Source organism: Mirounga angustirostris, unplaced genomic scaffold (genome assembly GCF_029215605.1).
Source record: "Mirounga angustirostris isolate CCGP_5_RB_7025 unplaced genomic scaffold, mMirAng1.0.hap1 SCAF_3, whole genome shotgun sequence".
Taxonomy (NCBI): domain Eukaryota; kingdom Metazoa; phylum Chordata; class Mammalia; order Carnivora; family Phocidae; genus Mirounga; species Mirounga angustirostris.
Window position 1 is genome coordinate 3,671,802 of NW_026991711.1, and position 24,597 is coordinate 3,696,398.

General features: G+C 41.3%; 1 protein-coding gene across 1 annotated transcript in view; it reads right to left on the reverse strand.

The window, feature by feature from the left end:
* Positions 1-24,597, reverse strand: part of MYO16 (myosin XVI) — a 435,943-nt gene that overhangs the window by 15,276 nt on the left and 396,070 nt on the right. The window contains exon 33 of the mRNA XM_064585765.1: positions 11,328-11,419. Coding sequence (XP_064441835.1) covers positions 11,328-11,419 — 92 coding nt within the window. The remainder of the gene's footprint in view (positions 1-11,327; positions 11,420-24,597) is intronic.

Consider the following 24,597-nt stretch of genomic DNA (forward strand, 5'->3'; position numbering starts at 1 on the left):
ATTTCTGACAGAGTCAGGAATATGAAATGACAATGTCAAATAATAATGTAATCAGAGAAATCAGAAAAGAATCCTGTCTTCGAGGTTTATTAAGGTCAGAAAATAAATCCTTCTTTTATTTTGTATAAAATAAATCTTTTCACCATAATTAACTGATCGCAATTTCAGCACCATGGAAAACTATCTGTTCCTTCAGCCCAAATCGTGCATTCAAAAATGCCAGGCCACATCAGCGTCCAGCACCACACCTAACCAGTCAAGGATGCGCCGCCTAGGTTCCAGTTCTCTTGATCTTGAGCAACAGTAGAGTTATATTCGTCTATATTTTCCACTTACAGAAAAGGCAAACAATCACCCTTCACTTATATTCTGAGCAGACCAGAGTTTCCAAACTTGGCAAATGGTTTTGAAGAAAGACAGAACAATACAGTCATAATTAGTATTTTACATTTAGCCTCTTGCTATCATTTATAATGTAAAGGTCTCCCTTTTCTAGGATTAACCCTTACAACGAATGCTAATTCCAACTTCTCTTCATTTAATTATCCAGTAAAACATGCCATTAGCGCCCCATTGGCCACACTGGCCACCTTGCCACTCAGGGGTGCTCCTGTCTCAGGGCCTTCGCTGTCCCCCAGCTGGATCACTCTCCGCTAACATCAGTCTGCATGGCTCATTCCCTGACTTCCCTCCTCTGTCTTTGCTCAATGAAGCTTCTGCTGACCCTCTTTCTTTCTTCTTTTTTTTAAAGATTTTATTTATTTATTTGAGACAGAGAGAGTGAGAGACAGAGAGCATGAGAGGGAGGAGGGTCAGAGGGAGAAGCAAACTCCCTGCCGAGCAGGGAGCCCGATGCGGGACTCGATCCCGGGACTCCAGGATCATGACCTGAGCCGAAGGCAGTTGCTTAACCAACTGAGCCACCCAGGCGCCCTTTCTTTCTTAAACTCGCTGCTCAACCCAACCTCCCTCCACACCTACTCTTGTCACTCCCAGGTCTGCTTATCCTGATTACTTTTCTTAATATGTTTTATTTCCTTTAAGTATATTATGAACTTATTTAAATATTGTTTATTGTTTGCTTTCCAGTGGTAGAATTTAAGTCCCATCAGGGCAAGGATGTTGGTTTTGTAGACCAAGGTGCCTAGATCTGTGCCTGGCACAAGTTGGTCAGCACGGAATATTTGTTGAATGAATGAATGAATGAATGAATGAATGAACCTCTGAAAATTCAATTCTGTGCAATTCACTTTCTTAGAATTCAAAATATATGTTATTAATGCTTTAAGTTGTTTTATATATTGTGCATAAATATATGCATGTAATTGTATAGAGTTGTATACATTAAAAGAATACCATTTTATATATAAAATACATAAAAACACATTTATTTTACAGGCAAGATAAGGGATGTTCTGGAGTCTTTTTTTGTTGTATGTGACTTTCACATACCATGCCAACTTCAGAACCTAATCACCAAATAAAATGTGACTTGAATATCCTTCAACTGGTAATGTAACTGCCTGTGATTCTATTTACCAATTTTATTAGTACATTTTTAACATGAAACTGAATTTAAATATTTGAATAAATTTAGGAAATATTCTACCAGTTTGCTTCTCTTAATTCATCTGAAGCTGCTACCAGATGACAATTACACAGAGTTGGCAATTTATTGAGTGCTTTGTGTTTGGAATGCAAAACTGATTACGATGCATTCAATGAATTCTCTATATGCTCAAAAGTCTACAGGGTCTACACACATGCACATAATTATACTACAGAAAAATAGACTATATAAAGGAGGTATGCATTATGGAATTATAGGAACCAATTTATAGAGGCAACTAAGTACTTTGCTTAGAAGGGATGCTCAAGGAAGGTCATCAAGAGGAAAGTAATATTAAAGAAGAATCTAGAAGGTTAGAGATAAATGCAGAAACAAGTCCATTTTAGGCAATGCTCCCAGCATTAGGAGGAAGTCAGAAGTATGGTCCTATGTTATAAAAGGCATGGGACATTTGTTATTGGCACAGAAGAATGTCAAACTACATTGTTAATTCACGCTATTCTCAAAAATAAGGTACAGGTAGCTTGAACTCCTAAATGTAAAAAACAAAAACAAAACCAACCAACCAACCAAACAAACAAACGAAAAACCCAAAACCCTAAACTTTAAAATGTATTTATAGAGAGATAGATCTTTATGGAAGCAGGGTAGGAGAGATTTTTTTGTTTGACTTTTTGATAAGAAAGGTTTTTTAAACAGTACAAAAAAGCACAGCCTATAAAGATGAGGGTTAATCAACTTGACTACATTAACATTATAAATTTCTGTGTGATAAATACATTAGTTGGGCCACAATGAAGTAAATCCACTGTAGTCTATCTCTCTCAGTAATTATAACTTAACTTTGGACAAAATACACATCTATCTGAGGACCAGAAAAGTAAACAAAAACATGTGAATTCTGGGGGGAAATCAAAACTTGGAGAATAAAGACAGAAGAAAGACACACTCAGATTAAGGAAAACTAGGAGCATTCTTCGATCAGCTGTGAATGACCTGCTATAGGAAATGGTAGTAGAAGGAAACTCGGAACTTCAGGAGTGAAGGAGAGCTGCAGAAATGGTAAGTACTGGGATAATAAAAAGGAGATTTTTCTCCACTCAAGTCGTCTAAAGCATGCATGACATTTGAAGGCAAAAGTTGCATCATTGCCTGGGAGAAGATATTCAATGTATGGAGGTGTAATGTATGGGACAACTATAAAATAGAGGTAACATATGGGACAACTATAAAGAATGCAGATGTAATATATTTACAACTGTAGATGCAATGTATGTGGCGACTATAAAGTAAAGGTCAGTAAAAGAGGTTAAAAGGAACAATATGGTTGACTGCAAATAGACTGTAAGTTAGGTTTGTAAATATTACAACTGTTAAATCAGCTATGAAAAAATACATATGAAGATACATAGTTGAATTACCAACAGAGAAATTAAAATAGAGTACTAAAAATATTCAAATAATCCAAAAGAAAGCACCACTGGGAAATAGATGAACAAAAATGGTGGTGAGAAACAGAATAAGAGAAAATGGACAGACCTAAAGCCAATCACATTAATAATTACATTAAATGTAAATGGTCTGAACATACTAATTAAAATACAAAGACTATCAGATTGGATAAAATTAAACATGACTCATCCATATTTTGTCTATAAAAATCACGAGTTAAAAATAGACACATAATTAGGTTAAAGGAAAAGAGATGGATTTTCTTTGGGATGAGGAGGGGATGAAAACACTCTAAAATTAGATTGTGGTAATAGTTACACAAGAACCCTGAATTGTATATTTTAAAGGTCTGAATTGTATGGTATGTGAATTATATCTTAATAAAGCTGTCTAAAAATAATTAAATGGATGGAAAAAACATACCTTGCTGATAATGACCAAAAGAATGATGAAGTGGCTATATTAATTTCAGACAAAGTAGACCTCAGAAGAAGGAATATCATCAGAAATAAAAAAGAAAAAAATGCATAATGATAAATAGATCTATTCACCAAGAAGATGTAATAATCTTAATGGTCCATGCATCTAACAACAGAACTTACAAATACATGAGGCAAAAACTGTTAAACTGAAAGGAAGAGTAGACAAAAATCTCAATTATAGCTGAAGTCTTGGATGCTCTTCTCTCAGAATTCAATAAAAGAAGTGGACAGAAAATCAGCCAAGATACAGAGCGCTCAATAACACTGTCAGCCAACTTGACCCAACAGACATTTCCAGATCACTATCCGACAACAGCAGAATACTCCTTTTCAAGTGCACATGGAAATTCCACCAAGATAGACCATATCCTGGGCCATGAAGTAATTCCTGATAAATTGAAGAGAACTGAAATTATACAAAGCATATTCTCAGATCATAATGCAATTAAACCAGAAATAAAAAGCAGAAAGTATCTGGAATGTCCCTAAATATTTGGAAAATAAACAACATTAGTCTAAGAGGAAGTCCTACAGGAAAGTAGAAAATATTCTGAATTGAATGAAAATAAAAGTAAAACATATCAGAATGTTCCAAATGCAGGTAACACGGCTAGAGGTGGAAATTTATTGCATTAAATACTATTAGGGAAAAAAGAAGGCATCAAATCAATAATCTAAGCTTGCTATTTAAGAAACTTAGAAATAGAACAAATTAAACCCAAAGCAAGTGAAAGGAAGGAAATACTAAAGAGCACAGAAATCAATGAGACAGAAAAATAACAGAATATATCAATACAATCAAAAGCTATTTTTAAAAGATCAATAGAGTTGACAAACTTCTAGTTAGACTAAGAAAACACTATAAGCCAAGTGTTTGCCATGCATGCAACTGACAAGGAATATTACCCAGGATATGTAAAGAATTCCTGAAAATCATCAAGAAACTCATGCAAACCAGTTCAGAAATAGGAAAAGGATGTCTTTGGACTACCAGGACTGAGAACATACGAAAACGCTCCATAGCAACCAGGGAAAGGCAAAACAAAACCATAATAAGATGTTTTACACTTAATCATATTGGTTAAAAAAAAAAACAAAACGATTCATTAAACCAAGAGATTACCAAAACAGAAATGTGAAATATTCCCTTTTAGAGGTGTATAAATTGGTACAACTATTTTGGGGAATAATTGGCAGTCACTCCTATGTTGAAAATGTGCATCTCCAGAAATGCAGCACTTTCATTTGAAGGGGAAAACTTCGGATATTTTTTTCTACTTACGAGTTAGAGGCATATCCTATGATTTTCACTGTGGCATTGTCTGTAACGGTAATCACTTGGAAACTTGGTTTTGATTAAGTTTTCCACTCCACTTGGTCAAACTGCAAATCTGTTGTTCTTAAGAAATGTCATGAATGTATCTCTGTGAAACTTGTTTCTGAGAAAAGTTGAAAGTGAAGGAGGCATGTTTACACCTAAAAAGTGAGTAATACAATTTGGTTTTATGGTGTTGAAAGAGGGCTTCTAGAGGTACCAGTAAGAATCTCTGCTAATGCCCCGGTTGTAGCCCTCTCATAAATGTTCGGGCAGGAAAGTCCCTGCTACCATATTGTCCCTGGGCATTCAGCATCATTTTCCTGCATCTTGCATGGAGCTCACTGGATTAGGTTTCTCAGGATCCCAAGAGACACCTCCGACCACCTTGTGAAGGTCTGAAGGAAGACAATGGGGCTGCCAGAGACACAGCTAGCCCCTGGGCCCAGAGGTGGCAGCAGGGTGAGACCTACCCTTCCCGATGGGGTGTTGTGTTCCTTTGGCCTTTTCTCTTCCGGTAGATTTGCTCCCTGCTGAGGGAACTTGAAAGCCATGTTGTGCTCAGTGGGCACGAGAGCGTGTCCACTGTCATCTCTGTTCCTACTGCTTCCCTGGGACAGCCCCACCTTAAGGCCTTTACATTTAACCTGGAGCTAGTACTCGGAATAAGACAGCAAAGGAGAGCACCATGTATCAAAGTGGGGGAAAACACCTCAACAACTACAGGTATGTGCGAAGTAATCTGCTCAGAGGGATACATGATTTTAAAAGCATGCCAAGCATCCATTATTATCTATAGACATGATGCAGTTTATGGCTACATCCATATTAGTAAAAGTGCAAACACGCATGGAGGGTTCTGCACTAACTTCAGGACAGGATTCACCCCAGTGTGGCAGGCAGGGGTGGGGGGTTAGGAACTGGGAGATAGATTTCTCTAGAATATATGGTGCCAGAGCAAATATGGGGAGATGTTAAGATTTACTGAAGTTGGGTGTTTTGCTGCTCGCTGTGCTTCTTTACCCTAAGTTTATAGTATTCCACCATGAACTATTTTTGAAAATCACATACATGCCACATTTTAACCAAATCCCAGATAAGTGTAGGGTCCTGCTGATTCGGTCTAATCTCCCGCATATTTTAGACAGCATCTACTATTTAGAATCAGAATTGATGTTCAGAATACTGACCTCGGTGTGGGGGGAGAATACCAAGATAATACTGTTTTTAAGCATTTGTTATATTGCAGGGCAGACTTATCAGGTTATATATATTTTCTTTAATCAATCTGGAAACAAATCGCTACTTTCTCTACCCCCAAGTTAAGTAACAGTTATGGGATTCATACCCAGTTTTTCTTGTTTTTTCTTTTCTTTTATTTAATTTAAAAATTAAACTTAGTTAATGAAATGAACATTGAAATTCTTAAGTTAACTGGAATTTGTCCTCAACCACGTTTTCTCCACTGTGCAATGGTGTGGGCTCACTGCAGCTTTCCCAACTGGAAGGTGATCATGCAGAGATATCACGAGACCTTTGTATTTCTCATTCTTCTAATATTTCTTAAGATTGAATGATCTCCTCATTGATAATAGTCAACGTGTTCACTAGAAAAACACTATGCATTTGAATACATTTCGGATCTACGTACGGTATAATTTTATGAAAGAAAAATCAAGAAAAAAAACAAGATCTGGTTTTGTTTTTTGTTTTCCAAGTTTCTATATATCAATACAGGATTTGTCTCTTTTCCGTTGAAAACGTTGCCATTCAACCCATACCATCAAATTAATTTACTGCCTTCATTTCTTGCACATAATATGGAAGTCACGAGGGGTGCATACTGATTCCCTGAAACCTCAGCTCCGTGAAAGAGCTTTCTCTGCTAGATCGGCTTCCGTTTGCAGCTTATAAATGAAATACATATATATTTCCTTTTGAAGTGTTTATCTAATTTCTATTTCCTACCATGTGCTTTAGAATTATCCCTTAATGATTGAACTAAATGTGTCTGCATTTTGTTAGTTTATCTAGCACACTGTTTCTTTTCCCTGCCGGGATAGATTTCAGGCAGCCCACGTGACAAATACAATGCATACTTTAGAAAGGTGCTGGCTTTATTTAGATCCCTGCAACACTTCATTTTGCTGACACGTGACGTTACAGAAAGGTTTCTTTGATGGGTCAGTAAGACAAACCACATAACACTTTGTCTCTTGATTGTGGATCAGTTGTACATTGATTATGGTACGGCTTTCTTCGGTGGCTGTGTTGGGAGCAGGCTGGATATTTATTAAGCTCCCGGGTGCTGGACTGCCACTATTTTATCAGAGACCATCAGTGATTTCTGACAATGAATATTTGAATATGACAGATATTAATAATAATGTTTTATGCTCTTCAAAAAATTGTAACAAAAAGTTAGGCAGGGAATACGATAAATGCCCACAATGGAAATCAAAGCTCATAAACCACGTATCGCTGTGGAGCAGACACCTGAGAGGAATAAAACAGCGTGGAGCAGAAGTTGCAGAAGTGAAAAGGAGGATGCCAATACAAATAAGGTATGCTCAAACGAGAAACGAAAATGGCTCATTCCTCAGTATCAAGTGTAGAGCCCTAAGCCGATGTAGAACCTGCAATTTCAGGCTGAGGGCAAGAACCAAGCATTTTATTTTATCCATCCCCTCCTTGGACCCGCCTGCCTTTGGGCCCCCACCCGCCGCATGGTTCATGATTTTGCTCTATTTATAATCCACGGGGATCCTGTGTCAGGTTACCCGGACTTCTGAGTCAGCAGAGGATTGCAAGCACAGCAAAAAACGCCAAGTCACTCTGGGTTGGAAGGTGTTCTCACTATTTCACTCCCTGCTGAGGCTCCTCCCACTGAGTTACTTTGGAGGGATCTCATCATGCCAAATGGCACGCACTTTTTTTTTTTTTTAAGATTTTTATTTATTTATTTGACAGAGAGAGACACAGTGAGAGAGGGAACACAAGCAGGGGGACTGGGAGAGGGAGAAGCAGGCTTCCCGCCGAGCAGGAAGCCCGATGCGGGGCTTGATCCCAGGGTCCTGCGATCATGACCTGAGCCGAAGGCAGCCGCTTAACTGACTGAGCCACCCAGGCGCCCCCACTTTTTTTTTAAAAAGTTATTTTACATCTCACAAAATAGCAAGTGGATAAATGGCGTATTATTTTTACAAATACTGTCTAATTTCAAAACCAACCTGAAGTGGCTTTTACAGCCTAGGAAATTGCAGAGCTGAGCGGTGGGAAGTGTCCCCCAAAGCTTCCCCGGCGGGGCCAGCACATGGGACCGCCTGGTATCACACACTCACTGCTGGGTGTACCTACGCCAAGTGCCCTGCGAGGCCATGTCTGTGCTGCTCTGCTCACAGCAAGGACCTACCGAGCCTTCCCTAGGAGGAGCATACAGGAACTCAGCCACATTCAAGATGCGTGCATGTCCCAGCTTTCACGATTTTCAAATATTTCAAATGAAATTTACTTTCACTGCCCTTATGTAAAGTCATTATGTTTTGCAAATTTGTAAAAAACGTATGATGGCATAGGACATAAACGGCATTGTCTCTATGCTGCACCTTGAGGAAAGGAACAACTAGTATTGATTGAGGTGTGACCCCCATCAGAAAATGTTTTACATCTCTATCAGTGTCGGTCAAAATTCTTATTTGCAGGCAACGAAAACTCTGCACATCTCAGCAGGTGGAATCCTTATTGGAAAGTGAGAGAAAGGCATGAGGCGGGAAGGAACGGCGTGGCAAGGGGGCAGGGATCAAGGTGGGTTCAGTGGCTGGCAGTGGTCATACGCCACCTAACAACTGCCACGGAAGCGGGCCACCTCAGCCATGTGTCACCCCTTGGGGACATCTACTCTTGGTGTCCCTTCCATCATATGTCTCTCACTCCATAATCCACAGCTGACGGACTGACCTAGCCCATCCCGCATGTGCTTGTCGAGCTCCCAAAGGACGGAAGGGTGAGTCTCTTCCCTTATGTTTTCATCGTGAGAAGCCTGAACATGCAATTGGCAGCTAAAAAGCTAAGCCACAAATGTCCACCATGGCTACCTCGATTTTTATCTTGACCAACAATTCTTCAAATTTTATGAAAAAGTTGGATGACTCCTCCATTCTTTTTAATGGGTTTTGGTAAGTTCATTCTCAGAAACAGGACTTACGGTCTTGGCATCATTCAAAGCATGCACTCTGAATTTCCCCTATGATCTTTGGCAAATTACCAAATCTATTTCCTGTTTTCTCTACCTACAATAACACACATACACTTTGTCTTTCTTAAAGAGATTTCACTAAAATCACGGATGATGGTAATTAGACTAGACCTCCACAACAAGAAATTTAATTTGTAGTCAACATTTAATTTTACTGCTATAGATCCAATCAGTCCAGGACTGACTTTATAGAATTCTTATCTAGTTGCATCAGTAGAAAATCTAACAGGTGGTATGTCTGTAGGTGTCCGTATTTCCTGTACAAATGCCATACAAGACAGAAGTCTTAGAGCTTTTCAACAGTGAGAAATGTGTCCTACCATGAGGATGCCTGCACTTTTGCAGGGAAGAAAATGAGCCTGGTTCCCTGCTTCCTTGAAAAAAGGCACCACGAGGTCACTGAAGGCAGAGAATTTGCACCTGAGCAGAACGCCCGCACTGACAACTAGAAATGGAAACTTATTCCTGAAGATCTTTCCCATCTCTCTTTGCTTCTTAGCCAAATCCACGAAAGAGATGCCCACCTTATGCGCCTTCTTGCAAAATCACCCCTTTCTCTGTGAACCACATTGTCGTGGGAGCCCTGGAAAGGGCATCTACTGGCCGACCGCTTTGCTCTAAGGTACAGGAGTCAGCCTTATAATAATAAAAATCAAACCAGTGTTCATTACAAGTGGGTCTCCCCTGGGAATTACCTTAGATAAAGCATCTGTAAGGCTTACAAAGTAAAGTAAATGCATCGCTAAGGAACAGAGGGGCGATTAGGACGATCTGTTACTGCAACCAATCTGTGTTTTCTTCCTATTTCAGTACCTATATATCATTGTGATTTCAGCAGACTGCCTATTTTAAGATTTATTTTTAAGATTAAAGTTACTGATTTTTCTCACTCCCTGATCAGTGTTATTTAGAAAAATCTCATCTGGTAACAATGGACCTGTCTATATAAGGCCAAATATTCAGATGAAAGTGCATCACTGGCTGGATTGTTGATTTTATGGAAACATCTGGATACTCGAAGCTTTAAAAAATATTTTGTAAAAGATTTTATTTATTTATTTATTTGACAGTGAGAGACAGAGAGAGAGAGCGAGCACACAAGCAGGGGGCAGGGGGCAGAAGCAGAGGGAGAAGCAGACTCCCCGCTGAGCAGGGAGCCCGACATGGGATTTGATCCCAGGACCCTGGGATCATGACCTGAGCCGAAGGCAGATGCTTAACTGACTGAGCCACCCAGGCGCCCCTTTTTAAAGATTTTTATGTAGATGTTTCACATCATGAAAGTTGTACCATAGCTTCATGCAAAATAAGAATCCTGTTGCTAAAGCAATAATTTTGACTATATTGATAACAAGCTCTTTGATATATTCTTGGTTGTGTCACCTTGATTGCAAACTCATCTTTCTGAAGATAATGATTAAAACCGTATCTTAAAATTCAGCATAAAAAGAACACTAGATTATATGATAAAAATCCTTTCCCTTTCTAAAAATCCTAGTGTTTTTGTTTTATTTTCTTGAAGTGATAATCTTTACTTTGGTGAATTTTTTAAGGCCAAACACATTAAGCATATACACAAAATCGCTGAAATACGTCAAAAACAGTTTTATGAACTGTAATCTCGTTTGGATTTTATAGCGTTCTCATCATTTGCTATATTTTCTTTTTATTTACTTAGTTTTGTAAGTAAGCACTACGCCCAACACAGTGGGGCTTGAACTCACCACCCCATGATCAAGAGTCCCGTGCTCTATCAGGCGCCCCCATGCACCATATTACAAATGCATCTGGGTTATGTGGGCTTCAGGGGTAGAAACAGATATAGTGGAATAAAACCAAAGGTGCCTCAAGCCTTTTATTCCCACGCTGTTGGCACCCAGAGTCCTCCTATTTGGGCTGAGGTCAAACGCGGAGAAAGTGTTAACATCACCCCGGGGATGTAATGTCATCTTCACTTGACAGTGATTTTTAAATGCCACAACATAAATCACGTCTACAATATTCAACTTAAAAGTATTCATTGATTTTTGTTTGTTTTGGGCATTCTTCTTCTTCTCTTTCTAACCAGCAGAAAGCTGGGAGATAGAGGAGGAGAGAGAAGGATGTTGAGCTGAAGACACTTAGGGCCGGAGTGAGAACAACCGTGTTTGCTAGTCCAGGGGGAATGCACGTTCTTGGTCACACCGTCATGAGGGTCTGCTCACCCCTTAGTTCCAGCTTCTATTACAACTGTGACAATGTGGGGGTCATTACCTGAGTGGTGTGGCTCTCTCTCTGTTTCTGAAATGAGGATGTTGTGGAGCTGCTCACAGACAACCTGGAGAATCCATCTTCTTCAGGTAAACCTACGGAGGTCAACACCGACAAGCAGTTAAGTGTGTCCTTGCCCCAAAGAAGACAAGCTATGTACTTGTTGCAATAAACGTGAACTGTTATAGTTCGTGGATTGAAAGGACAGTCAGTAAATGCTCCTTGAATAATAAACTTCCCAAGGGAACACAAGAACACAAATTACTGTTGCAGTTCCATTTAATAAAAGGGGAAATACGCTGGAAAAACAATAAAGTGGTAACGAAGAAATGTTCCATGGTGGCACGCAGGGAAGAGAGAGGTATTGGGAGGGGGAGGGAAGGAAACTTCTAGAGACTGAAGATAGTTCAGTGAAGCAGCAATGGTGGAGGGAGAAGCATGTGGACAACAGAGTGAACGGGGTCCTTCAACTGCCACAGGGGGAAGCTTGCGTTTCATTTGTGGGGTCGCAGGGAGGCAGAGGGGGATTCAGGACGGATAAGACGCCGCACGAATTCTCTTGACTCGTGCTCACTGCACACACCGAAGGAAGGAAGAGACTGGGTGGAGTTCCAGGCAGAAGAGGTCAGGACCCCTGTGTATTCACAGCAGACCAATTCCTAACCAACCCCGGAGGATAAACAACGGGTGTGAGGAAATTTATATCCCCCACCAAAATAATACAGAAATACCTGTGAGGCACCAAAGGGTTTTACTGACGATCCCTCAAGATAGAAGCAGGGTTTCCCGACCTCCGCACGGCGGACACTTTGGGCTGCCCCCCTCTCTGTCGTGGGGCCGCCCTGCGTAAGGCGTTTGGCAGCATCCCTGGTCTCTACCCCTGCTGGTGGTAGACCCTCCGCAGCTGTGATAGCCAAAAACGCCCCCCTGGCAGGCAAAAATCATCCTGACTGCACACCCCGGGGAGAGAGAGATCAAACAGCATCACAAGTGACTTGCTAATAAATATGAATACCTGAAAAAAGAAAAGTCACCTGATGAAATGTGCTCAATCCAGAGACCTTAAATTATTCAGTGATTACTGCTCTTACCTAAAATCATAATTAACCAGGATGGTGTAATTGATTAAACATATACAGGCTTCCTAAATTAAAGATCATTAGCAAATCACTGCCCACTTTTGCAATTACAGGAGTGAGTTCTGCAGGGAAGTCCACAAGACCCCATCAACACGCAACAAGGCCCCCGATCAATCTTCTTGTTCCATATACAAACGCCTTGGCACGGAAAGGTTAGCTTCGTCCTGACTGGGCAGACTGGGGCCACCACCTGGAAAGTGACAGGCCTACAATGGGGGCCACAGGGGAAGACGGGTGCTGGCCAGAAGCAACAGCAACGTCTGAAGTTGGCTAGGGAATACTGCAGTAGAGACTGGGGCAGCAGGTGTGGGACAGGGGCCAATCAAACAGGGGTAGAGAGGTCTGGAATCTAAACCAGGTGGAGGGGACGATGGAAATCTGAGTCGGTCACAAGCTGGAATTCCAGGCAACCAGATCAGCAGAGAGTCAGCAGTAAAATGTGTGTCCACACTGCACGGTGCAGCGGAGAATCTAGGATTCATGGGAAAGAGGAGTGCCAAAAGTGTGGGTGTTGGTGGGGGGAGCAAAGTGCTGACCGATGAGCAAGACAAACGTCCACGTCTAAAGAATCCACTTCATGGACGTCTTGCGAAGACCAGGAATCTGAGGAAGGGGAAGAATGTTTCAGTCCACTTTTTAAAACTGAATTATAAATCAGAAGTTTACTCCCTGAGTAAAAACAGAAACTCAGCTCATTGAGGATACAAACTCAGCCAAATCAGTAGCATATCATGCTTTATACAGTGTCAATTAAATAAAGTTAAGAATTATTTACGGTCCCCCTCTGAATAAGGCACTGGGAAATGCCATGAAGAATAAAGGAGCGGCTCTTAGCCAGAACCTAGAGTGGAATGAGTTACGGGTCAGGCAGGGGGGCAGGTGACATTGAGCGGGATCCTGGAGAGAGCAGGGATGGATTCTGATGCAGGGCACTGGAGGGATGTGATGGTGGAGACATCACAGGATCTGAACCTTCTGGGAGGAGAAGGTTCTGAAAGGTGAAGGTGAGGTGGGTCTGCTTGGAGAACTCACTCCAAGACGATGAAGTTCCAGATGGCTCCATGCCCAATGGAAGGGCTTCTGAGAGGGTGTGTCCGGCAGGGGAACCTGCAGGATGTGCTGGAAGGCAGAGAAGGTCGAGAGAAAGCACTCGACGTGACATTCCACAGACATCTGACGATATTTTGTAGGCAATGGACAGCACCGTAGGTTTCTGAGAGGGGACTGTGAGGAGACACCATTTTACTTGAGTGGTGCGTTAAGAGGCCTTTCTTACTTGTTGACTAAAGAAATCATGGATCCCAGAACCTATGGCAGGGTCAACAGGGTGGGGACAGATGGTGTCAGCGTGGGGCAGGGGAATGTGGGGGGGTGCAGAGCCGGGTGCAGAGGGACGGTGAGGGAGAAAGAAGGGGTGCTGGCAGTCTTGGCGTGCATGCTATCTCCTTCCCGTCATGAAGGTGCAGGTGGGGGGAGCAATTGAGACCCCCCCAGCCTGGGGTGCAGAACACCCCTGCTGGTTGTAGCAAACAGGTGGAAGAAGCTCACTCAGGATGATATGCCAAGGGAGTGGGAGCCAGAGGATAAGGTAATAGCCAGGAAGCCCTGAGGACATTAGAAGGCAGAGTTTTGTTTTGTTTTGTTTTGTTTTGTTTTGGGCCAATAAAATATTTTATCTTGTTGCCATATCAGAAGCAGTACATTTTAAAGGCAAATGATCTAAAAATGACACCGAAAGAAAAAAGAAAACCCATGAAGGAAAAAAATGGATTAGTACCTCCATTTGAATGTTTAAAAATAAATATATACTAAAATATCATAAAGATAAAATGCAAACTAAAAAAGAACAATATAGAACATTTAAATGCACTAAATAAAAAGCCCTATTATTCTTAAAACATCCTACGAATCAAAATAAAGGACCTGCTGTCAGATTTTAAAATACGGGCAAAGAATATGTATAGGGAGGAGAGAGAGTAAATAAGCACTAAGTAATAAACCTAAAAGTAAGCAATCAATCAATAAATATTCAAAGAAACGCACAAAGAAGTACGATAACTTACCCATGTTATTTATCAAGATAACAAGTTGTTACAAAACTTTTTATTACAGAAATCTCACACACATACAAAAATAAAGAGAAAACGTAGTGAAACTCCACGTGCCCATCACCAAGCTTTGGGATGTTCATTATTTCAATCTTGTTTCATTTACTTCTCATTATCTTTACCAAAAAAAAAAAAAAAAAAGCTCTGGAAACCGTGTCATCTCACCTGCCAATGTCAATTCTTGAGCATGAGTCTCTCCTGCAGGCCAGGGGTTTCCTTGTGCAAGAACAGTGTGCTATGCAAAGGTCCCAGAAAAGCCCCCAAGTCTCAGGGTCGAGAATTCTACTGTGTTCCTACTGAGCTGAAGCTTCCTGACCCGTGGTGGGGGGGACATCTAAGGTGAGCCAGAACGTTTATTCACTGACTTCCACGGAAGGCTTTCTCCCAGAAGATGGCTCGCACATGTTCATGAGTGTGTTCTAGTCTTCTCGCGGCCACAGCCTTCTCCCCAGACCGCATTCTGAGGTGATAATTCCCAGCGGATACAGTTCCGTGCCCTCCACACGTGCTTTCCGTGGCAGCAACAGTGGGCCTCAGAATGCTAAGCATGCCCACTTGCTATGAAACCATCATTTTCAGGAGCCGTGCTTGTCCAAATTACAGCAAGGGCTAAGGTCTTCTGAAACCATCCCTATCCTGCCCCCCAGAGACCGCGCTCTTCTGTTCGAAGGAAGCAGGCAGAGGCTTGGGGAAGGCATTCCCCTCCCCCTGATGTGGGCCACATAGTAGAGAGCAACGCTCTACAGAACACGCCACCCTGCACTGGGGCTTGGCAGAGGGGGAGTCAGGGAGTCATCGGCCTTGACTGAGGGTCCAGGTAGAGGGAGGAGGCTCTGTGCTCCCTCTCCTTGTGTACTGGGTGCTTTGTAATGAATCCTGCCCCAGGATGCTCAGGGTGGGTAGTATGCCCATCATGTGTGGCACGGATCCAGACCCTGGACTTCCGTGACTCCTCGAGTAAGGGGATGTTGAAAAGGGAGAGCCTCTGTGGTGGTAAAGTCTTCATGTAAAACCCCATGGGTTTATGTCAAGTCTTCTAAGAACAGAGCATGGGGAGGCTGTAGACAGTGGTGTGGCTCGGCATCTTTATGTAATGAATCAGTTGGTACCTCCTAGTCACAATCCCTAAAATTCTGTCCAAACCCAAGTTTGTTTAGTCAACAGCAATGGGGTTTGATTCTCCTTTCGTGTCCCCCCCAGCTTACCAAGTACGCCCTACTCTTTAAATCATGCCTCTCTTGGTGTTTGTGAAATTGGACATCAGTGTTCCTCTACCTCTGATCATTTATTCTCTATCTCCATGTCTGCCCTTCTCAAGGGATACTTCTCAAAGCTTGGCACTCTACATGGTTTTGTCATCAGATTTTCCCCTCATTTCTCTTTAAATGTTTTCCTCTGATGCTATAAATGATCCCCACTTCTCCAGCTTCCTTGAAAACTCTGCCTTTTCTATCTTTCCATCCTGGAGCTCCCCTTAAACTCCCAAACTATAAGCATCGTTTATACATAAGCATATATAATGATGCTTATATGTATAAGCATTGTCTACAGCCAGAAGTCTCTCCTAGCTCTTGAACTTCAAATCCAAGCCCCAGAATAAACCTCCTCTTCAAACTTTGCTTCTAACTTCTGTTAAAGAGTGCCCTGTTCTCTTGTCCAGAACCTCAACATCTTGGATCACCCTCACTCCCTCTTCTTGCCTCCTGTCCCAAGCCCATTCTTGAACATTCTCCTTGGGGTGCACAGTCTGGGAAAGCTCAGGTGGGGGAATACAAAACTGTTCTTACCAACTTAAGTTTCTGTTCCACTGCTCACTCTGAATGACACAATCAGGGAAGTTTCTCCAAAACAGAGGGTAGCACCCCACCACTTCCAAGCCAAGACTACTGTTCCAGAGAGACTCTTCGAATTGGCATTCAATGCTCTTGCCACTTTCTCTCTCATCTTAGTTACTTATCTATTCCATCAAAGTACCCCATTCTCAACCCTGCCACAAAGACACTATGCAATAAATTTTCTTCACTGAAAGGTGTGCCCTTCTGGTCTAAATCTGATTCGTTTTGAAAATCCCAATCCTCACCAGGAGCATCCTTGACAATCCCAGCTCACAGGAATCTCCTTTTCCATGTGGAGGCAACGAACACTCATTATTTATGTGACTGATCTGACTTGTCACCGGCTGCCCTGTTTTGTGATCTCTCTTGAAATGTATTGTTAATGCTCCATGTATGCTCTCTTCTCACACAGAGCACATCCTGAGTTGCTTAGATTTCCTACGGCTCTGCACACATTGCACAATGCCTGCATGCAACTGGCACTTAATAAATGCTCTGACTGACTGATGTGCACCTGCCTTTCTCTAGGATTCTTCCTGCCAATCTGTCCTTTATATTATTTTGAATCCTCTAACCATCCAAGTTCCCTGGAACTCCACCCACCTATCCCAATTTCCATTCATCCCAGAGGCTCTAAACTGTAATATCTGTCATCACACTGAATGCCAACATAGGCCACCAAAACGATATGCATGTTCGACTATACATGTGCGTGTACTGGGGTCTATGTGTAAATAAGTCATTAGGCATTGATTCTAGCATTATAGTCTGTATGGTCTCAGATGAATTAATTCACTGCCTTGTACCTCATCTACATCATGCACTTTTGCTTTTACTGGACACATTTTCAGTGACCTAGCCCCCAAATATCTACGCTTTTATGATATCTGGGTATAGGTAATGTTTATTGAGCACTAACCTGTATTAGCACTATTGTACTAAACCTTCGTAACAATCCCATAAGGCAGGTCCTTTAATTATCCCCATTTTTAAGATGAGAAAACTGAGAACTGGACAGGTTAAGTAATCTGCTCCCAGGCATGGAGCTGGTAAGCATCAGAGCTGGGGTCTGAACACAGGAACAATGCAACGAAGCCAGGAAAGAGCAGTCAGCATTTCGACCCAGCCATTTTGAATCCTGACTTTTCAACTACAGTGGAGGACATTTAATTAAATGAAGTCCAAATTAGCAATTATTTAAGATGACTTGAAAATATTCTTAGCCAGAAGGAGCGGGGCAGGGCTTTCTAAATGCCCGAGGAGCTGGCTTTCTTTTGCAAAGCTACCTTCTGCTGCTGAAAATAGATAATTGCACAATATTCCAGATTTTCAAGTGAAGGCTTGCTTCCTCTGGCTGTTAGCCTTTGAATCAGACCACAGTATGAGTTCCAAAGAATCTATACAATCCCCATAAACAAAGTGATGCTGTAAAACGTATATTTGAATTTTTTCATGGGCTCAAATGAGAGGATCTTTTGCCAGCATTCTGGATCTATCTCGAGCGGGACTGACAAAAGCCATTTTTAGATGTTTCCAGAATCACTGTGGTTTGGTGCTCCAATGGTGTGAGCTTCAATATGGTGCTGGAGGCTATGCAAAGAATGCAGAGCTCTTCTATCCCTGCAGATGGTCTCACCCAGTCCTTCCCTGCAGAAAGCCCTTTCCGCCACAGATAATCCTCACTGTGCACCGAGGATAAACATAACGCAAATGAAAAAGAGAGACAATCTTCACAGAATGATAAATGTAAAATCAAATGTAATGACTGTATTCTTTAATTGCCATTTGTTTCCTGATGCCCAGCAATAGCATGTATACTCACTGAGCAGCAAGGAAGAAAATCATACCGGACATAAAATGGTCTAGCTGGCATTTTTTATATCTTTATTTCCCCACAAAATAAACATCTTTATATTCACAATATTTTGTGTGATGCAACTAAAATGTCCTAACACTAAAAACTGTTCTTTAATCTGATGATAAATAACCACAAGTCCAGGGAATAATTAAGTATACCAAAAAAGATCTAAGTCTGTGTTCACATCAGTAAAAGAATGGCAATTAAAGTAAGTGATAGCTATAATTACCCACACATAACTATATTTCAGCAAATGAACAAACAGATAATTATTTCTGGGAAGCAGAGGTAGGATGCAGATACTGGCATTCAAGAGAAATCATTTCCTAGAAAATAACACTATTTCTGATTCAATTACAATTCCAAGTTATTTTAAACATTTATTTCCATCTTGTGCCTTCATGTAGAAAGCACATTGACTATATGTTGTGAATTAGGAATCAGGACTAGTAACCACTTTCAGAATTATAATGATCACCTATATATCAGGTACTGCACGTGTGTAATATTTGTCCAGTTTGTATCATACCGACAAGGAGAAATTTTCTAACTCTGCACCCTGCACAGAACTCACTGATTCCTATGCAACATGCAACATTGATCCAATCGGTAAGTGCTTACCAGTGACAAGTATCCAGGGCATTGTGCCAGATATTGTAGTGATTTGGGGAGGTTGCAGGAACCCAGACTTTCACGGTGTTCGCAGAAGTAGACCAACATAAACATGTCAAGTAGCTTTGAAGGACCAAAATCCCAATTGAAATAATTTTCCTTTTGTGCATGTAACTCCTGAGATTTCCAAGTCATCATCAATTAATGACAATACAGAACTTGCTTTATTTTAAAATCTGGTCCCTATAAGATTTAAGGGGTAATGTATATACCTGTGTTCTAGGGCTCAAACATTTATTACATGTAGGGAGAAGCATGGGCTGAAATTTTAGCAAAAGTGAATGAGTATATGGTCATCTTTCTTAAATATTCGTGTATTCAGTTTTTACCATTTGAACATGTTTTAAATTCCGTTTTTTTTTTTTTTTTTGGTGGCGATCTTTAAATACTCCAAAATTGCAAGTAAAACAGGAATTAGTTACTTTCTTACTAGATATATGTAGCCCTTGTGAAATATACTTCTATCACAATTTGGTGGCTATTGCTGTCACTCAAATTCCATTTTTATTATTTTAGGACTACTTAATTTCAATATAAGGGTATATAATGTTTTTGTAATCTTTACCTCCTCCCAAAGGGTTAGCATCAGAGATTTCAGAAACTAACCATCTTAAGAGAAAGACTATATCTCTATATTTCTAGCTAAAGATACATATAAATCTGAACCATCAAACACTGACATGGAGAGTTTTACAAAATGCCTATTTTAATCAAGGTGGAGTAATTCGGGGTGGGAAATCGGGAGATAATTTTGCTTTCCAACACACAGGGCTTCGTTATTGTCCAATAAGATGGAGTGCCATGCACTGAGCATGCTTAATAGCTAGCTGTAAGCTAAGCAGATCTGTACTTGCTGACATGGACATACACCACATGATATTCCTAAGGTGGGCGAGGGCAGCAGAATAGTAAAACTACATGTAGTATAATTCAAACTTTATAAAAATAAAGCCAAACACATGATGTAACCACACACATAATAATTGTATGAAAACATAAAATTCAACACAGTGGAATGTTAGACATATTTAGAGTATTTCTAGGTAATAGAATCGATAGTTTTTATTCTTTCTTTACTCTTCCCTGTATTTTCCAAAATGTGTAATTTTTATAACATGCATAAAATTATAAATGCCATCTGATTAATAATATATTGTTTTTTAAAAGCTGCGAAATTCAGTCAAGACAAAATGTTAAGGTAAGCTGATGCTTTGGGGTCCTAAAAGCCTGTATCATTCTTGGCCGAACTTTTGTCTGCTTGCAGTGGTAATACAATTTGGTAAGGGCAGTTTCTTTTTCTAAAAGTCTTTGTTGCTGGTAGAAAAATCCTTCTATATGTAACTGATGTCACTGCCCAATTGCACCAAAAAGCCTCTGTTTTGTGACCTGCATACTTCTTTTTTTTTTTAAGATTTATTTATTTATTTTGGAGAGAGAGTGTATGTGTGCATGTGTGGGGGGAGGGGCAGAGGGAGGGAGAGAGAGAATCCCAAGCAGACTCCCCACTCAGTGTGGGGCCCAATGCAGGGCTCAATCTCACGACCCTGAGATCATGACCAGAGCTGAAATCAAGAGTCAGACGCTTGACCGACTGAGCCACCCAGGTGCCCTGTGACCTGCATACTTCTGATCATTATTTGTAATCCTTGCTTAATATGGTGGGATAAGATTCGTAAACACATCTGGGTTTTTCTCCGTGTGTGTGATTCGAGCAATCTTTTTTCTGAGTGCCAACAGAGAATTCCCACATTGTTCTGGTGACCTTCATGCTAAGCTTGAATAAACCCTGCCCTGACCAACTACCTGCCTCCATACTCCCCCTCCTCACCCTGGCCCCAACGTAATGTGTGACTTGTGACTGCAATGGACCTGCCTGGTTTTCATCCTATACCCGCTCTCCTCCTCCTGCTTCTGACATCGGTGTGAGCACGTGTGGGTGAGCAATATGCTCAGCTGAGAAGCTATGGTGCCCAGCCTCCCTATGTTCCCTTGGACCTTGAGGGAAGCCTGAGATAGGGTGGGGACCAGCCATCATCCTGGATGCATACCATGGACTCTCCATTCCCCCTCCGTTCCCCTTCCGTTCTCTCTCCCTCCTGTCTTTTCTCTTTATCTTTTTAAGTTGTGGAACCTTACTAGCACATAAGTCAAGAAACAGGAAGCTACTCAGAAGCCCCCATCATCCTCTTTCCCAATCACCATGGGCTTCTTCTCCTCCAGGGAAATCCCTGTCTTATCCCGGGCAGCAATCCCTTCCCAGCGTCCCTCTTTCCCCGAGCCCCTCCTTGTCGGTCAGTGTTGCCATTCTCCTGTGTTCTTTATGTGCATTTCTCTAATTCCCAATGAATGTGGACTCTGAAAAATGCTTAAGTGCTTATTCATGTCCCCTGTCCAATTTCTTATTTGATAGTCTTTTGTTTTGTTTTTAAGTAAACTCCGAATATGGCCCTTTGTTGGTTAAATGTATTGAAAACACTTCCTGTAATTATTTTTTTTCCTTTATGGTTAGTACTCTTTTGTGGCCTGTTTAAGAAGTCCTCCTTTCTTTTCCTACCTCTGAGGTTAAAAAAAAAAATCCTATATTTTCATCAACACATTTTATTATTTTACATTTGACACTTAGATCTATAATCTACCAGAAATCTCTTGTGTGTACAGCATGAAGTAGGGGTCAAGTTCATTTTTTTCCCTCACACAGAGAGCATTGATCACCCTTCCCCAAGTGCCCTGTAATGCCAAGTTTGTCATAAATTAAGTAGTTATTTATGCAAGCTGGGAAGGTTTTCTTTCTTTCCCCTTCTGTATTCCTTGACTCTGGAAGAGTTTATGTAGCATTGGCATTTCTTTGTCCTTAAGATTTTGAGAAAACTTACTGGAAAAGTCATTTGGGTTTTCCTCATAGAAAAGTATTCAATTACAACTTCGACTGATTTAATATTTATGTTACTATTTAGCTTTCCGATTTTTTGGTCCATTTTGGTTAGTTGTAGCTTTTATTTGAGAAATGTGTCTGTTCATCTAAATTCACAAATTTATTTTGACATAAACTGTTCATAATATACTCATTACTATTTTTCAAGCTCTGGAAGGTCTGGGGTGGGTCCCCTCTTCATCCCTAGAGTTGGCCATCTGTGCCACCTTCTTTGTTTCTCTGCTCTTCTTGCAAGAGAGTTTTCCATTTTATTCATGTTTCAAAGATAAATTTTTTTCAAAGAACTGACTTTTGGTTTTGCTATTTGTTATAAATTTCAATAACTTAGTTCTTACCTTTATTATATCTTTTCTTCCACTTCCTTGGTGTTTAATTATTGCTCTGTTTCTAATTTGTTTACATTTGAAAAACCGATTTTTGGCCTTCTTCTTTTGCAATACAGATGTTAAAAGACATACATTTCCACTGATAAAGACATTAGCAGCATCCCACAAGTTCTGTTATATTTTCATTGTCATTAGTTACAAAGTTCTGCTTTTTTGTGATTTCTTCCTGAATCTACTGATTCCTTGGAGATGAAATTTAGAACTCCCAGACAGATGAGAATGATTGTTTTTAACATTTTCATAGCATACTTTCCTGGTTCTGTTCCTTCACATTTAAATTTTTAGCATCCTCACGTTTTACATGCTTTTCAGAAATCTTAGGCTTTAAAATATTTTATTAATGGATTTATCTTTAATGTGAATTCACACTAAATGAGTCTCTTAAAGTTTCACGGCGTTCACTTATTTTCAGAGGTGCTTTTATGCCTACCATCTACAACCTTTTTATTTGTTTTTTTTTTTTTTAGGTTTTATTTATTTATTTGTCAGAGAGAGAGAGAGATCAAAACCACAGCAGGGGGAGAGGCAGAGGCAGAGGGAGAAGTAGGTTCCCTGCTGAGCAGGGAGCCAGATGCGGGACTTGATCTCAGGATCCCGGGATCACAACCTGAGCCGAAGGCAGATGTTTCACCGACTGAGCCACCCAGGCGTCCCATCTTGTTTTTCAGATTGCTCCGGTTCACCTCTTTTTTGCCATCTTTTGGGTGGACTGACTTTTATTATCCTGTTTTACTCTATTAGTTTGGAAATCATATATTCTACTATTATTCCTTCAGTGGTTGCCTTTGAAATTACAACCTGCGAGTCTGAGTTATCCGCGTGTGATTGTAAACCCTGCTTCATGCTCTCCTGATTTCACTGGCTTTATTTACTGCTTGTTTTTCCTCCTTGGATCTCTGAGCATTCTGGGTCTGCCCCGCACTTAATTTTTCCAGTTTTTTTTTTTTTTTTCCTAAAACTGCCTTAACTCCTTTGCATCCTTACAGATGTTTTTTTTTACTATTTATGAAAACCTAGATTGGCAGTTATTTGAGCACGTTAAATATGTTACTTCATTGTTTTTGAATTGTCTTTGAATTGCTGCTCCTTAGAATTTGTCTTTTTTTACTTCTGGCTGCTTTTAATATTCACTCTTAGTTACCAGTGTTTCACTATGAGATGCCTAGGGGCAGTTTTCTTTTTATTTATGCTAAGCAGGGTTTGGTTTTGTTTTAACAAAAGTCACATTTACAGACAGAAAGAGGTACACGTGTATAAATTTCTAGGAACACAGGCATTCCCATTTGCGGATAACGATTCAGGCCCCTCTGCAGTCTGCTATGGTCTGAATGTTTGCGTCCCCCCCACCCCCATTCATATGTTGGAATCCTAACCCCCAAGGTGATGGTCGTAGGAGGTGGGGCCTCTGGGAGGACATTAGGTCATGAGGGTAGAGCCCTCACGATTGGGGTTAGTGCTCTTAGGATAGAGACTGGAGAGATGGCTTCTTCCTTCCAACCATGTGAGGACACAGCAGGAGAGGGGCAACCTGCCGCTGGGAGGCAGGCCGACCTTGGAGCTGACCTTGCTGGACCGTGATCGCAGACATCCAGAACTGTGAGCAGAGTTTCCGCCACGTATGAGCCCTCCAGTCTAGGTATTTTGTTATAGCAGCCCGAATGGAGCGAGACAGCAGTCCATCCCCACCCACACACCCAGCCTCCGGCACCCAAGCATCGGTCTTCTGTGCCTATAGTTCTGCCTTTTCCAAAACATCATGTGCACGGAATGGCACTCGTAGTCTTCGATTCTTTTCTCACTTAGCGCAACATGTTTGAGAGTCACCCATTTCATTGCACGCAAGGGTAGTGCCCCCCTTTTATTTTTGCACCGTTTATCCGTGTGCTAGTCAGCCTTTAAAATGGCCCCCAGGGAGCCCCCTACGAGGCACTCACACCTCATATAATCCGCCCCCCCCATCAAGTGGACTGGATGTATGACCTGCTTGTAAGGAACAAAATGTGCCAGAGGGGCTGGATGTCCCCTCCAGGATGGGCTATGCGAAGACCATGGTCTCCATGCAGATGCTCTTGCTCGTTCTCTCATAGACTGCGTGCCCTGGGGGAAGCCAGCTGCCCTGGCATGAGGCCACCCTTACGGAGAAGCCTGTGTGAGTGAGCTGGGAAGGGATGAGGCCTGCCAGAAGCCATGGAAGTGATCCTGAAGTTGTACCACCTCTCCATCAAGCTTCAAGAGGACTCGAATTTTGGCCAACAGTTAGCTGACAGTTGCCTCACAAGGGACCTTGAAGCAAGGGCACTCAGCTCAGCCACAGCCAGACTGCTGACCCACAGAAGGTATGAA